The 17,457-nt window shown below is 35.2% G+C and overlaps 1 protein-coding gene and 1 long non-coding RNA gene across 2 annotated transcripts in view; one reads left to right on the top strand and one right to left on the bottom strand.

The window, feature by feature from the left end:
- Window positions 1-1,163: 1,163 nt before the first annotated feature.
- The window catches only part of LOC122139444, a 29,144-nt gene continuing 12,850 nt past the window's right edge, over window positions 1,164-17,457 (top strand). The window contains exon 1 of the long non-coding RNA XR_006156301.1: window positions 1,164-1,303. This is a non-coding gene — a long non-coding RNA (uncharacterized LOC122139444). The remainder of the gene's footprint in view (window positions 1,304-17,457) is intronic.
- On the bottom strand, window positions 1,534-5,284 carry LOC109056103 (CUE domain-containing protein 2-like). The gene is made up of 9 exons (XM_042737165.1): window positions 5,119-5,284; window positions 4,419-4,493; window positions 4,179-4,322; window positions 3,994-4,055; window positions 3,662-3,786; window positions 3,403-3,573; window positions 2,871-2,935; window positions 2,700-2,760; window positions 1,534-2,615 (listed from the first exon to the last, which is right to left on the bottom strand). Exons 2-9 carry the CDS (start codon window positions 4,490-4,492, stop codon window positions 2,469-2,471), a joined length of 849 nt encoding a protein of 282 aa, XP_042593099.1. The 5' UTR covers window position 4,493; window positions 5,119-5,284; the 3' UTR covers window positions 1,534-2,468.

Raw genomic sequence — 17,457 nt, 5'->3', positions numbered from 1 at the left:
AGTCTATTATGTTAGACAAGGCTGCATCTATTTGATCATATCTGTAATATTTCAAAACCTTGATCCTTTTTTTTCTTCAGGATTCTTTGAATAGAAAGCTCAAAAGCATTCATTTGACAGAGATATTTTGTATCATTATAAATATCTTCACTGTCCCTTTTGTTCTGAGAAGAAAGCAAATGACTCGAATGGTCACTTTAATTTTTTAAATGTATACAATGTTTCAAAATTTTCTTCATAACCTATTGGTATATCATGGAGTTCAGCTGATTTTATATTTTGTCAAAATGCCAGTGTACCAACAATAATAGCGGTCATTTATCATGTAAATCATCACAGACACAAAATAAATAATAACCATGGAAATTTTGTCTTGTTACAAGCATTTCAAATTTTTACAAAAATTACACAGGAATATTCATTTTTGACACGATATTTTGAAAGGTTTGGCCTTTCACAGACATGTCTTTTGTCTATTGGTTTATTTAACAGGTGTTTTAGCATTGATTAACATGCTTTAGAGCAGGGATAGGCAACTCCGGTCCTGGAGGGCCACTATCCTGCAGAGTTTAGCTTCAGTCCTCATAAAAACTCACCTGCCTGTATCTATCTAGTAATCCCAAAAACACTAATTGCCTTGTTCAGGTGTGTTTAATTAGGGTTGGAGCTAAACTCTGCAGGACAGTGGCCCTCCAGGACCGACGTTGCCTATCCCTGCTTTAGAGCATGAACTATACTGTGTAAGAGAACAAAAGGTTAGTGTAAAGGCTATCTGCATGATCTTTTGATCTCTGTAGTTCCCAGGACTATTTTCTGAGTGGCTTAAAGTGGATTGCATCTGTTCTTGAAGTATTTAAATTAAAACAAAATGTTTAATTTTTCTTTTCTCACCTTTGTGTATATTCATCCACACTAAAATTAATTTATTCTTTAAAGGAGACCTATTATGCCCCTTTTTTTACAATATATAATGTAAGTCTCAGGTGTCCCCAGAATGTGTCTGTGAAGTTTCAGCTCAAAATACCCCACAGATCATTCATTATAACATTTTGAAAAAAATGCCTATTATGAGTGGAAGCAGAAAAACGCTGTTTTCGTGTGTCTCTTTAAATGCAAATGAGCTGCTGCTTCCTTCCGCCCCCTTTTTCAGAATAGAACTGCCTTTACAGCTGGTTCCTCAGATTCTCTGCTAAAAAACAACTTTTGATTATCACGTCAAGCGCTGAAATATTAGTTTAAGCTTCTTATATATGGATTTCTGAGAGCACACATCTGAAGCACGCGCTCAGAAGCTGCTGTCACAGTAAGTACTAAACTTAAGTTCCCTTTCATGTCTTATTGCGCTTAAACTGTCAAATACACGAGTTACATAAACAGTCTGCTAAGTTACATAAGTCAGATTTTCATGGTATGTCACCTTTACAACCTCATGCTCATTTGTGTACTTAAAGTTCGAAAATCCATATTCAAACCAGTTTTAAGAAGTTTAAAAGTATTTCAAGCAGACAACTGAGGCAAGACACAAAACTCTTAAAACATTCATTCTTTACTGGTTACTCTCAAAAACTTCATCAGTTCTTGAAAAATAATGTTAATATATTTGAATTTAAGCACTGCACTTCAGTTTCAGGGCCACGGTGTAGTAATTAACAGCTGATCCTGTGATTCTATGCCAAAGACATCATGGTTTACATGTAAACTGAGTATATCAAGCACAAACAAATCTCAAATACTGGTGTAATATGGATATGACAATACAATTGTTGATAGTGAAAACAAAGCACATCCACTACTAAAACTATGCAAAGCAACTACACAATACAGACAAACGAACTCTAGCTAATATGCAGATGAAAGTTTGGTCTATCCAAAGCTTGTCCAGTGTATATGAGGACCTTGTTTGTGAACTGCAACTAAAATCAACTGTCACACAGACCCTGCTATTCTTTAGTCTCAGTAGGAACATATATGGAGTCTTTTTATTTCTATATATGAAAATAAACACAGAGTGTAAAATACAAACACTGATGTTCAACTGTTTCCTGCCACCGAAAACAAGCCAAATTGGTTGATTTTAGAACAAAACAACCACTTAGCGGAACATTTCAATGACTTTCAGTAAAATGATCTGTAAAACAGGGTTTGGCTAAAAGAAAACAGTCGAATGTAAACAACTTCATGTTTTCAGGTATAGCTAAAAGTTTTAGTAAAAAAGTAGTTTAAATAAATACAGTAACTTATAAGGGCTCGAAAAAAGAGACCTGCTGGGAGATTACACAGAAAAGCAAATGAATTAAAACATCAAAATTCCCAAGAAACAAAACCTCCAGCACCATGTATGTAAATGGACACACATTTGGACCGAGATACATTTAAATAAAAACTAAATCATTTGTTTCCAGTCAGATAACCAGACACAAATATCAAAAACAAAGAGGGTTGACTTTGAATCAAGAAGATGCCTTTCATCAATGAAAGCGATATTTGCGTGCTGGTTTGAGACTAACGTAAGTCTTCTTCATGTCATCCGGTTCTTCTTTCTTGACTAGATGGTAGCGCTCTCCCTTTGTGGTGACCACCTGACTGCCGTGATAGCGCACCAGTTTCTTAGGAGCCTGCAGATGACCATACAGGAAGTGGAAAGAATTAATATCCACATAATTCATTAATGTAATACAATGCAATCACTGAAAACATACATCTTTTGGAGTGACTGGTCTGTGCACTTTCTTGTCTTCTTCACTGTCAACCAGCATGTACCTGCGGGGTCCAAACATTTGATTAGACATTTTTTACAACTTGCAGTGACATCCAATATAACAAGTTTGTAAAATTATTTAAAAGAATTTGAGATCAGGGTGACAACTCACTTTTCTAGAATGCTTGCTTTAAGTTTCTGATCAACTTCAGCAGAAACAGTCTTCCCTTGGTTTGCCTGAAAATATACATTTTTTAAGGCATCATTGTAATTTTAGTATTATCTATATACTATTATAGTATTATTTAATATTTTGAGTATCCTTTTGTTTTATGTTATCAGTTTTTATTGTAATTTTAGTTGAATTTTTTTATTTTTAGCTTCAATTTATTTTTTACTTAAACTTTTTTTTTTTTTTGACAAATATATGATGAAACATTTTTCATTTTCTTTAAAATTTTCCATCTAATATTTATATTTAATTTTAACTTCATTTCAATTAACAGAAGTTGTTTTTAATAGTTTTATCATCACTGAACTGATCTGCAACAAAATATCACTATAGTATCTTCCAAATATAAAAACCATTAATCTTAAATAACAGTTAAAGAGATAACAGGCAAAAACCCTAATTATAGATCATTCTATAATTAAGTTTTATGAAATTAAACAACTTTAGTTAAAGGAGCTACAAATGAACTTACGTCGAGAGACATTGGGCACTTAAGCTGGACATCTCCCTCAATAATAAGACGAACAGCTTCCTCCATGTCTCCTTTAGCAATAGACAACGCACTTCTGGCCTCAGACACACTGCATTTAGGAAACATCTCAAGAAGATGTTGCTCCTGTGTGTCCCATGATGATTCACTAACCTGAAAACACATTCCCACACACATATTCATTTGCAAACCAGCTTGCCAGCATCTGGTACATGTGAATGTGCTTAAAAAGGTCCATTACCTGAGCTGTGGCTCCCTCTGCTTGTAATGTGAGGTTGTATGTCTTTTCTCTTGAACCTCCGTGGGTTAAAGAAGGGCTTTCTGAGAGGGGAAATTTACCTTCTTCTATTTTCATCTCTCCAGATTCTTAAAACACAGACACAGATCACATTTCAGAGTGCGGGATATTTTCTTGTTTCTTTACATAAGTGCCTCTGCCCTGTGCACCTGCTAATAAGTTCGCAGGGGGCTAGATTATTTTTTTTTTTGGTTGATTTGCTTTTTATGACAAAACTGAATGTATCTAACATAATATAATAAAAAATGCAACATCTGTTCCGAAAGGAAAACTACCTGGGTCTCGGGCTGAGGCCAACTTTGATGCCAGATTAAACATCATCTCACAAACTTTGACACTATAAGAAAAAAAAAATATATATACCAGCAGTCAAAAAACATGAAAATATTACACAGTATTAATATAAAATAATTGTAAATCTCAGTAGGATTAAACTTGCATGAAATCTGCCCACAGCTACCTGTCAATCTCTGAAAAACCAGGAATGTATGCCTCCAACATTTCAACAAACACCTCTACATCAAAGTTTTCCTCCACACTTTCTTGAGATCCCAAATCCTCTAGCACCCCAGTGATGTAGGACAAAATCACATCATCTAGTGTACTGATCAAAATAAAAATAAAAACACGTCAATGGTAAATTTAATGATTGTGGAGAAAAAATAACTTTAATTAAGGGTATGAAGTGACACGCCCTCACCTCAGATCCGCATGAGGAATATATGACAAAATGAAGTCGTACAGCGCGTCGTGGATTATTTTTTGAAGATCCATCCTACATGCAGTCGAATCAAAAAGAAGAAAGAACAAATGAGCAGTGACAACTTGTTAGAGAACCATATGAGAAGCTTTAAGGCAGGTACGTTGCGGAAAACAAAAACGACATTAATGTTGCAGCGTGTTGGATATTGTGGTCAATATGTGAGTAACTTAGACAACTCAAACTGAAGGTTAAACAAACAAGAGTCTGCACATTTTTTTTTTTTTTTTTTTTTTTTTTTTGCAAAAAGTTACAACAATTCAATTTCTTATGCAAGGCCTAGTAGTCCAAAAACAGATAGTTTTGCGGGCTTCGACGTGGATGCATATTGAGTGCACAGATTTTTTTTTTTAATTACCAAATCATTTTATTTAATGTATTGGAAAACATGTTTGCAAAACGGCAGCATTTGCACGCTATCTCTGCAAAATGTTTTGGTGTATAATCATACAATTGCACAACTAATCTAATGGTTAACATTTTATAAACACAGTGGACAAATGGTATGCATTCATCCGCTGTCAAATAGACGCATTTGATTCAGACATCATGGTTTGTTTATCTGTGCTCAGTAGGGTAGCCGATGGCTAACTAGCATAGTCCTATAACATGCGCAAAGGCCTTTAGATGTTCGTCTCACCTTTGGATCAAAGCGCACGGCTAAAAGAATACACAGAAGAAAAGAATCAGCTCGTAAAAACTGATAACTTGTGTTGGCAAGCTGGCAATAAATCGTAAAATGTATAGCTAATTCATTAGCCCTGCGCGCGGTCGCTGAGGTTCAAAACCTTTGACGTCACGTCCGCTTTAATGTAAACACACCCTCGTGTCACTGTTTTGATTGCATTTACAGAGCCGAGCAAACGCATTATACTCCCTTTATTGCCTATTCTGCTGTATGATACAGTTTATTTAGCATTCAGTGTATAGAGTTGTGCCATAGCTCGGATTTACGCCCGGAGTTCAAATGTTAAATGTGACTCTACATGATGATGCATTACATGCCTTGTTTTGAGCTTTTATAGTTGATTGTACTTGATTATGATTGCTATGATTACTGTTGTAGTTGTGATATATTTTAATAGAACATTTGTTTTATGTCATCTTCTCATTCACAAACAAAGGCCAAAGTAAATCACCCATAGCAAACTATTTTTTATGTCAACTAACTGCAAGTAGAGATTGAACAATATTTTGTATAACTGAGTAATTTTAGGTTTAAGTGTCAGAGAACAATGAAAATTTTCATTCTTTTAAATACATTTGTCCCTTAAAAAATGGACTATAGCAATAAAAACAAATGTAAATAAAATATATTTGATGCATATTTTATGTAATAATAGGCCATATAATAATTATAAAACATACTAAATATTTTATATAACTAATTTTTTTTATATAAAAAATACATTTAATAATAAACCTATACATTATAAATATTTTATTTACAGATACACATTTTTTTTTTTTTTTGCTACCATAACTACTACTATAATAATAGTAATAATTATATTATTGTCATGATCATTATTGTGCATAAACTATTATAAATAGTTTATTTTTATTTCATTTGTTTTTATTGCTGGCATAAATAACTGCTACTATACTGTAATAATCATTTTATATATATATGTCATTAGATTCTTTTATGGTTGTACATTGCAAATTATTTTTATTTCTCTTTTCTGTTTTGACCTCTTTAGGCCAAAATCTTATGGGTTTCTCACTTGAGAAAGAGTGGCTGTTATGCGAATTGAGAAATTTATGCAAATAATACACTGAACTAGTTACTTTACCTGTAAAATGCAGTTGTGTTCTGCTGAATTTGATCTAGCGAAGGATGCCACTTATCGTTAGACCCAATAAGAATATCAGAAAAATTTATTGATTTATTGATCATTATTGATCTGTCTCTAATACTTAGTGCTGTCTGTGGTGATTTACTGATCTTTTATAAGGCCCTTCCACACATACGTCAGCATCTGTTAGTGCACATATAAGGGGTAAAGAGAGCTCCAGTGTTATTACACTAGTGTATGCTGTCACGCCTCCTGATTACAAATTGGTTTCATAGATGTTTAGCGCTGCATAATTAATGCTTCATCACGCGTGAGTGTTTTATCCAGCTGCACTGTTTCATTATTAGTACGGGAAATACAGTACATGAGGCTGATAATGAGTCTAGGAGAAGACGTCTCATGTTGGCTGGACTCTATTTAACCCTCTTGGGTCAGTGGCATGTTTGAATGCATGAAAAAAAAAACTTTCCTATTCTTTATATACACAGCTTGTTATACATTAAGAATATAGCAGTGTTTTCATTTAGACTGGATAATGAAGTTGACTAACAACACAGCCTAATTGGATGGAAGGTAGCTAGCTTTTAATGTGTATCAGATAATATGCATTATTAATTATAAATGCATATGACTTATTTATAAGAAAAAAGGCTATAGGGTAACATCACAATGTTGGTTACATATTTTAAAGGTGAATTAAAGCAGTACATTTGTGTTTTTACTGAATTAAGGAAAGTCAAGTGACATAATCTGTGGCTCTTATTTATTGTAAGTGTAGAGAGGCTAATTGTCACTATAAATGGGGTAAGTTGTCACAATGGCATTTCATAAAACAGTAAAAATGTAAATGGTAACATACAATGAAACTGTAATAAAATAATAGTTGAAATATAAAAAATTAATGTGGTCTAATGTTATCCAGCAGCTATAGAAAAAATATGACGGTGTTTTTATTTTTAAATTGTGGGCTAAATTGTGCTATAGATTTGGAGATATATTAAAAATGTTTTTTGAGATTCACGGTATGAACACTAGGTGGCTGCATTGAGTCATGATACACTTCCGCATCGTTACTGTAGACTTTGACAGAAACATAGAAGCAGTTTATAAATCGGCAAATGTGATATTGTTGATATTGAAAAACTCATTTTACATGTAGTATTTATGGGGTTTACAGAAAATTGTTAATTTCGGGCATCTGCGTGTTCGTTTTGTATTTCTTGTTTGGGTTTCAGCAAATATCTTCCTACAGAAAAATAATTTAATAATTTCTTTAATACAATATAGCTTATTTATTTTCGTAAATACTAAAATGAATGGATATCATTTATTTTGAATTATATATTTTATTTTTATTTTTATATGAAAATGCTCTTATGGATATACACAACTATTTAATTTGGCAAAAGACAAAACAGAAGTTTTTTTTTTTTTTTTAAATTTCATACTTTTACCAGAGGCACTGTTACAGTTTTTATAGTTATTATTTGCCATTACTGACACAGGAGAACTATTTTCCAGTTGAAGACAAGATGTGTCCCATCTGCCAGCGTACCAGAACCCTTGAGCTCAAGGTGGGCCACAGAGACCCTGTACTGAACCTGCAGGGACCACAGTGTCATGAAGCACATCCCGTAACAGAGCTTTAACATACTGTATGAAACACAATGCACTTACATATGTTAAAATGTTCTGAACAGCGCTGATGTTTGTTAGACGCACCTGGTTGTTGCTCTGTGTGTTCAGAAACCATATGAGAAATCAAGAACGTACAGCTGTATTGTGAAAATCTGTTAAACAGAAGTTTAATTTAGGTTTCTCTCAAAAAATATCTCACTCTGTTTTAAAAAGATTGGTAGTTTGTATAGAGATGTTTTCTTTGATGGTAGTGTTTTTTGATAACACCTATATTATTGTATATTTTATTGTATATCTGTATAAATCTATTTTAGCTTGTCTTCCTAAAAATACTAATATCACTTTTTTGTATATATATTTTATAATTGTACTATTTCAGAAATGAATAACTACATCTAAAACATTTTATATTTAAAACATTAAAAATTCATTAAAAGCTTTTCATTCATAGTTACTGGTATGCTCAAGCATGTCATTCAGCAATGGAAGGCCAGGATACACAATGTGCATATTGTGTTAAAAGAGAAAGATTTCCATTTGATCAGACACAATGGAGGAAGACTTGATCTCCGCTTTGCAATTTCCTCTCCTTCGTTAGAGGAGCCAAACACTGTGCGAATAAATTTACTGCCAAATTAATTACCTTTTCCCCAATTTTAGACAATAATACCAGAAGCTGTCTGTCGGAACACATCTCTAATTATTTTATTAATGTTTGATTCACAGTTCAGGTACAGCGATTTCACATTTTTTATTAACTTTATTATACTTTGACGTGAATGTGTATTATTATATTCATTCATTCATATATTAGATGATCTGAATTGAATTACCCAAGTGCCAAAATCAAATCAACAGATTTTTGTTTTCGTCTCACAGATATCGTTAAAAATTGAACAAATCTATTGTGTAATTGAAGCCACCGAGTTTTATTAATGAGCTTTTTCAAGCTTTCACAATTTGCCTCCTAAAGCACAAATGGTGAAATAAATGAATAGAATTTAATCACACAGTCATACTGCATGAAGCTGTGCTTTCCATCATCACTTATAAGAGGAAAATAATTTAGATTTTTTTAATATATGTTTTAGAAACACATGCAGTTTATAATTAATTTTTAAGTTCAAAAGCAAACAATTTTTCACTTAACTTTGCTGTATTTTGGGGCCGTATATATAATTTAAACTACACTACAATTTGATGCATTTATTTAACAACAATAATAATAATAATAAAATGCTTTATTATTATGATATTTTGTTTAAAGATTATTTTAGTGCATTTTCAGTTGTTTGTTGCCAGGTGGTGAACTCTGACTCTTATCTTTATGAAAGACTAGTAGCAGGAGGCTCAATGTCAAACAGTAGCATGCATTCTGCAGGCATGGCAAACATTATTTAGAGCCACTTCTGTGGCCAGGGTATCAGGCTTGGGGGTCTGGAGCTGTATCAAGCCATCAGAGCTGGCTTATCCGGACTCCTGCAAGGCAATGCTTGCCTTCCCGTCTGGCTCCTGCTTAGATCCTGTCTCAAGGAAATAGGCACCAGACTGGCCACTGCTCCCTAAGACCCGCTGCGAACAAGAGGCATAATGCGGTTTTGTGCAGTGGACGTCGTCTATTGTAGATGAGTTTAAATGCTTGAATAAACCACTGAATTTGGTAAATGAGCATGTCTGAATTTGTTGATTCTGAAATTATTTTTATTACTTAAGTAACTACCATGTAGCATGTGTTTTATTAAATAGCTTTCCTTTTATCACCATGTTTGGTTTCGTATGAAATTATCCTATTAATAGCAGTTTTGTGGTGAACAAGTTTAAACCACCAGTAGTTGTCAGATATAAATCATTAAAAAGGTCAGCTTGTCCTCGTATCTCCTCTATTGAAAATCTCCTCTGGAATCGAGCATACAGTGTATATGCATGCTACAGCATCTATATATGACAGATCTTATGGGTTATGATGTATGAAGTGCTTCATATCAAATGAAGACCTTGTTTCTGGCTCATACTTCTTATCAAGCCCGTCTGTGATGTGACCCCGGCACTTAACTGGTTAAAGTGTGTCCGCAATCCATCTTCAGGACCCCCTGCATATTAACATTGATCTGTTGGAAATGAAGAAAAGACGTGTGTTATCGTTTACAGTGGGGAAATTTTTCTTTTCATGATAGATCTGGAGAGCAACATTTCTGACAAATGGCCTTTCTAATGTGTTTTGTTTTCCGTCAATAGTGTGGCTCTTCTCTGGATTGTGGATCAATAGAAGCAAACGCTCTGTGTGGTAGGATTTAAAGGGATAGTTCAGCCAAAAGTGAAAATTCTGTCATTATTTACTCACCTCATGTCAATGCAAACCTGTAGGTCTTTCTCTTGTATGTGAAACACTAAAAGAGTGACTTAGAAGAATGTTCAAGCTTCTGTTTTCCATATAATGAAAGTGAGTGGTGAGCATGCCTGTTCCTGAGGAAAAATGCTTTCTAAGTATCATCTTTTGTTTTCCATGTAAGAAAGAAATTCATACGGGTTTGGAATGACATGAGGGTGCGTAAATGATGACAGAATTTTCATTTTTGGGTGAACTATCCCTTTAAGATTGCTCTTCAGTGGTTTCTTTCTTGCCTTTTGTACAAACTTTGGCAACGGTACTTTGCTTTTTATGTGTTAATACCCCTCTGTGTTTTTGAACAAGTCTGGAATATTCAATGGTGGGTAGTCCGTATGGGGGGAAAGCATTTTTACCAGTGAACATACATTTTCAGGACTGTTTCCAGAGCTTTTGGGTGTCTCTCATGTGTGAGACTGCTCAGTGGAGAGTAGACTCCCCTCGGTAGAAACATCTGTTGTAGAAGGGCCTGTCACTTTCCCTTTTGTAGGCTCTGTCTCTTTCTCAGACTGAGACTGTCATCAGGTTTGATCATTTACGCGGCTCAGAGAATAATGTAGCAGAATTGGGCATGCGTTCATGCAGTTGAGTAACTCCGAGCGTATACGGTTTTTCTCCTTCAGATTCGGTTTCGAGAAGACATGTTGTTTTTGTTACCAAAACCAAAATTAGCAGATTCTTAGAATTTTAAATTGTGAGATATTTGTGACAAGTTTTAACATTATACTTTATATGTTTATGTAACAACTTGACTTTAATCCTCCTTTTGTTGCATTTTATGTTGTGATTTTTATGTTGTGGCATTAACTCCAAAAATAACAGATGCGATAGGCTTAAGCTATTTGCATGGACAGGCAGGCTCATTCATTCAGCCTTATCTCAAAGTTTTCATAGATGAGATATACCTGCGTCTAAAATGGCCCAAAGGTGTGGTGTCTCTCAAGACAGACAGGAAATGTTTTTAGAGCAGCACCACAACAGTGCCACAAGGCTCCTCACCTCCTGGTGTCTTCAGGTCAACTGCCATTTATCTTGTGTCAGAGAGCACCTTGAAGTGATTCTTCATCTTATCTTGACATTAGAGCCGCGTCAAAACACGATGTCTGTGCCACTGGAGGGAATCCATAAATAAAGGTGGAATTTAAGTTCTTTTCGGGGTTATCAGGAGAAAATACCCCAAAACGCGTATACGCGTTAATCGACTCCAGAGGGTTAAGTAGTTTGAGTTGACATAATTGGATTTGATTTTTTGCTCCTTTGTTTATTGTCATTGTAAATGCGGCACATATTTTTTTCTGCACAAGAAGTGCACAGCAAAATACACCATTCACAATTAGATTAAGCTTAGCCAGACCTTTACAGTTGGATGCACAGGTGGTTACAGGGTTCACCTACCCTCTGTAAAGATTGACTTGCTTATGAAAATACAGGTTATTTCAGGACGAAAACATGCTTGGCTTCAGCATAAGGGCCCTGTGCCTGCACTCTTGCCTGTCACCATATTGCTCATCTTGCACAGCGAGTGGAATTCCAGCCCTGTCTGCCCGCTCTCTCGCCAATGTGTGTGTTTTGTTCAGAGACTGTATTCCATTCTTCTAACTTTGTTCCATTGACTGAGTTGCCCCGAGTGAGCTATGAGAGACGCTGGCTTTCTGTGCCAAAGGTACGCTAGCATTACTGTCTGAAGAAAATAAAGCTTGCTGTTTCGCTTTGCTGCCACCAGATGCAATTCGCAGCATGAAATACGGGCGGTAGTCTCTGGGCTCTGCGCTTTGTGCAAAAAAATTGCAGGGTGCTTTCTACTCTAAACCCAGCATTTTCATTTTCAAATGATACAACTGTAGTCAGTTGTCTTTTTTGTATTTGTCTTTCACTCATTGTGAAGCTCTGTATGTTTTCTCAAAGATGCAGATAATTTGATTTAATTATTATTTTTTTGTTTACTATGAAAGTGTCAGAAAACGCTAAAGAGAATATTCCTTAATAATTTTAATCCTAACTCCTATAATTATTGATGTAATGGATTTTCTCATCCAAATATAGAATGTATTCATTCTTTTAGTTCCATAAAGTTGATACTGTGTCTTTGGGGTGTTCTGAAGTTTATTTTTTGTACATTCGTTGAAGCGCATTGTTGTTGTAGATTGGCACATAATAATAATAATAATAATAATAATAATAATAATAATAATAATAATAATAATAATAGTAAATAGTAAAAAAATTTCCTTTCTCTTATCTACCCCTTGACACACAGTCTTTTTCCCATGGCCAATTACCAGGTCACCTTTGTACGATTTCACACCTGTGCTATAAAATGCAGAAATGTTTCTTTTCTCCCAGTGAGACAACACCAGTTACTTGCAGTTACTGAAATGAGCTTCCCCTTCAACAAAAGCACCTCTAACTTAAAAGCTAAAGTGTGTTTGTCCTGCGAGCTGTTTTAAGAGGCACAGTTGTTTTAGCCTCACACTAACCTTTACAATTTTTATTGCTACTTGCAGTATTTGTGTGAAGGGTATATATTACATTTTATATATTTAAAAAGGTTATTTTTGTGTTAAATTAAAGCTTTCACTTGTATCTGGGATAGGCTACACTGTATAGAATGCTTTTTTTTTTAAGTAAATAAACCAAGTATGTTTTACAAGAAAATTCTACTTGAATATTTCATGTTTAATTCATGTTACTTGCTGTTTGTAATTAATTGTGAAATTTACTAGCAATTTCTAAGTAAAACAGTTTTCTGCCCCTTTTTTAGTGTATACTAGGGTGGACTTTATTCCGATAATTAAATAATAATTAAAATTATTAAATAAAATTATTATATTTTTAGATTTATTTTTATAATTGACCTTTTCTAAAAAAAAAAAAAATAAATTACATTACAAGGTCAATATAAATGTGTATGCGTTGTAAAATTGTATTTGGTGCAAAAAAATTATTTTTTCTTGTGTCACAGTATTACAATTTTCGTTGTTTTTCTCAAAGATAATTAATATTGAAGCTTCCTCAAGGTGAAAAAGGCAGATCAGAAAGGCTTTTACATGCTTCGGATTTTCAGTGAGGCCCATGTCATTTTCATATTGATTAATTATCTCTCCCTCTGACGTTCCAGCAATGAACTGGCCCCTTCTCTATCTGGGAGATATATTTTATCTTCCTCCACCATTCATGTACACATTTATTGAATGCAGAGACCTCAGGATTCATCTTTTGGCCACCGTAGAAGCATAACTAATGGCAACATTAGAGTGGTTTTGTGAACGAGGCGACCGGATGCAGGTTAACCAAGCAAGAAATAATCTAGGATTTTATATCCTGCATGAACGAGCATAGGATATGCCAGGAATAAATTCATCCCCCAAAATAATTTGGGAGGGTGCGTTTTCAATGGGACGGCTTTTGGGGAGTCGGATTGCTGCCGCTGATATGAAAGGAAGGGTCTCGTATACACATGTGTGGCATTTATAAGCAGATAATCGCTGTCAGTTTAATGTTTGGTCGAGGTCAAATGATCTATTTTGTCTCTGACCACACGTCTAGACAGCTGCCATTTAGAACTTCACGTTTCTTTGTGTGCATTCAAGACTTGGCCCGTTCTACTCCTCCTTCCCAAACAAGGATTTTTTCGAGCGGTTGACATTACCACACAAGCTGTCTGTGGAATCCCCTTTAATTAAAGTGACATTTGAAGGTTTTCTTGGCCACTTATAAACCTGGAAACCCATTAAGATCTTCCTAATTACTCCGTTTGGGAGGAAGGAGAAACACATGGGCAGCCAGTGCAGGGGTTAACCCGCTGGCATTTGGCCCCAGAAGCTTAGAGCCACACAAAAGAAAATGTCCCCTCGGTTACCCATCCCTCCCAGCTGAGCTCTGCTCCCCCTCAGGTTTTCGCTCACGATGAATGGAACTATATGACATGTCAGTCTAAGAGTGTCCATTCATGGAGTTGAGGGAATGTGTGAATGAAGCCTCTTAATTAGTCACCTGACTCGTTATTAAGGTGGCATTAAGCGAGCCCTCTGTTTTAATATGACCAGGGGAGGGAGCGTCTCTCTTTGTATGCGTGAGTCGGGCATGACAGTGAAGCGCTCGGACCCCGAGATGAATCAGAAGCTAGTTAAAGGGATAGTTCACCAAAAAATGAAAGTTCTTGCGTTATGAACTTACACTCATGTTGTGTAGCGTTTCTTCAGTGGTTCACAACAGAAGATATTTTTTAAAAACATCTCAGTGTATTTTTTTTTTCACCCAATACTGTGAAAACCAGTGGGGTCCAGTGCTTGTTTTGGATCCGTTGAACTTCATTGTACGCCCATAATATTCCTAAAAATACCTTCTTTTGAGTTCTACTGAAGAAAATGAGTCCTAAAAGTTTGAAACAACACAAAAGTGACTAAATGATGACAAAACTTTCATTTTTTGGTGAACTATTCCTAAAACAGGATTGTCAAAAACAGTATTTTAACATGCGTTTGGGAACAGAATGTGTGCTAGTTTCACTTTATTTACAGAATTTCACCAATATTCTGCCAAAATAAAAGCTTAAGAATTTGAACATTTCAAATGTAACCATTTGTATTGTAATTTGTAGTGTTAGTTCTTATAAAGAATAAACCTAAACTGTTGAAATATTAATGTAAATATAAAAGTATAATTTAATGTAAAATCCTGGGGCTACGTCTAAGGGTTACAGCTGAAAAAATGAATTCGGGCACCCTAGTTTAGGAATTTTACAGCTGAGGGAATTAGTAATAAATATGTGTTTATATGTAATAGCATGGATTTTACCTTCTCTGATGTTTTTTTCTTAGGTTGAACTGTAGGGCACCAAACGTGACTCGTGATTTGTGAACCCACTTGTCTCCAAAAATGGCTGCTGCACAAACAAATAAAGATGATGAAATTTTCTTATTGTCATTTTTCCACGTGAAGCTCAAGTCTAAACAGCCCTCTGGTGTTTTCTGGTACAAACAGGCTGATGTGTGTTTAGTGCATGTCCTAGTCGGCAGATTAATGACATTAACGAAGTTTCCATTAGGCCAGCGATGGGGGGAGACAGGGGCGTCCATGCGGAAAGCCACATGACTGAAGCACTGATAAGAGAAAATGAAACACATCTCTGTGGGCCAAGAGGGGCCAGGAAATGCCACTCCAAATTAGCCACCGGCCCAGTTTGTTGTTACTTCATTAGCCCAACAGCCTTGGGAAAAATAAAGAGGGAGGTTACGACCTCTCCCGTGTCCAAATGGGAGGCCCAAAAGAGTCTCTCCAAAGTTTACCTCTCTCCCTTGCCCTGCTCTCTCTCTCTCTCTCTCTCTCTTTCTCTATCTAAAGACAGGTGGCTGGGAGGGATGTTCCTGGCACCAAACCAGAAATGACAAAAACCACACTAGATAACAATTTATTTAGCGCTCAAACACAGGCCTGGGGATAGCCATCAGGTAGTGTGCCGCCCAGCGCCAACATGGAGCAAGAAGGCCATCGATGCAGAGCTAAGAACAGAGCCGAGCGGCTTGCTTTGTTTCATGAATTAGCATGCTGAGATATTTTTTTTTTTTTTTTAAAAAGCTCAAGTTCCACAACTTCGGTCCACAACTAAGCTCTTGGTGTTGCTTGTACAAAACCCCTTTACACCAGCTAAAACCTGAACAACCTTAGCCTTGAGTTGTGATCAGGTTTCTGTGTTTTTGGGTCTGCATTAGCTTAGCATATTTGTGGAAAACAAAACCCCTTGAGGCATAGTGTGGCCCTTGTTGTTGGTAATGTGAGTGCGATAGCAGCTCCTCATTTAGCCGTTGGTGACTTTATTAAAGTGTATGGTTTCAGACCCCTGGTGCCTTAGCTATTGTATTCTCACCCTTCTATAGCAGGGTTAAGTCCTCCGCTGCTTGTGAATACACAAAACACCTCTCAGCCACATTGACTTTTCTAATGCATTCAACTCACACTGAAGGAGAAGTGATTGTTGCTCTTATTTGTCCTTGAGTTAAATGACAGAAATGGAAATCTTAATATTGGTCTTCTTTTGTGTCCGTTTCAAAATATTTTACAAATGTTGATGGTTAAAGGGGTCAGTTACATATTGGGTTGTCATTTAATTTGGAAATAACGTGATCAAGAAATGTACACAATTATTTGTTAATTGACTACAATATTTCTGTTATTCAATAGTGAAGTATTTTGCAAGTCAGAATGCAGAATGCAAGGATCTTGAAAAGTGTTTTTCAAAGTAACTACTTTTAATTTGACATGGCGTCCTAAAAATAAGGTGCCCATGGAGCAAATGATGAGATGCAAATCAATCTGTATGTGTACATAAACCAACAACTTGTTAAACCAAATATAAGTTAATCGTATAGAAATAAAACTACAACATATAAACTTATATCTTCAATAATTTATTCTGGTACAATAATCAAATGTTTTGGGACTTTGGGTCTTTTCTCAATAAATATTAATATGTGATTAATTTGATTAGCTTGCAGTCAATACATTTTTAAAAAAATAATTTGAAGATAAGTCTCTTATGCTCACCAAGGCTGCATTTATTTAATCAAAAAATACAGTAAAAACAGTAATTCTGAAATTTTAAGCCTGCATTAAAAAAAAAAAAAAGATTTTCTATTGTAATATATTTTAGATCTTCTTCATTCCTGGTTTGGCAAAACTGAATTATCAGCAGTCATTACTCCAGTCTTCAGTGTCACATGATCCTTCAGAAATCATTCTGATATGATGATTTGGAGCTTAATAAACATTTTGTATTATTATCAATGTTGTAAAAGACTGTGCTGAACTGTTTCTCTTCTTTGTGAGAACTTTGCATCCTTGGTGAATAAAAATATTAATATCTTTTTCAAAAAATGTAATAAAACTTATTCCAAACTTTTGAACGACAGTGTAAATTATTTTATTTCAAATAAAATTCTATAACAGCTCAGAAATAAAAGTTACATAATAATAATTTTACATGCAGTTCAGTTGTGAGTGTGGATGTAAGGCACACATCTACACCCAGACATACTGCACGAATATACATGTTTATCTGTTCTGATCACAGATGTGGTTGTCTGAGGTGCATGAGGTGTAGTTTGTTCTATGTTCACAGAGTTTTGCTTTGCCAAGTACCCAGTGGAGGGGAAGACAC

This window comes from Cyprinus carpio, chromosome B13, assembly GCF_018340385.1.
Source record: "Cyprinus carpio isolate SPL01 chromosome B13, ASM1834038v1, whole genome shotgun sequence".
Classification (NCBI taxonomy): Eukaryota; Metazoa; Chordata; class Actinopteri; order Cypriniformes; family Cyprinidae; genus Cyprinus; species Cyprinus carpio.
Note: the sequence above shows the minus strand (reverse complement) of the source record. Positions and strands in the feature narration are given on the sequence as shown.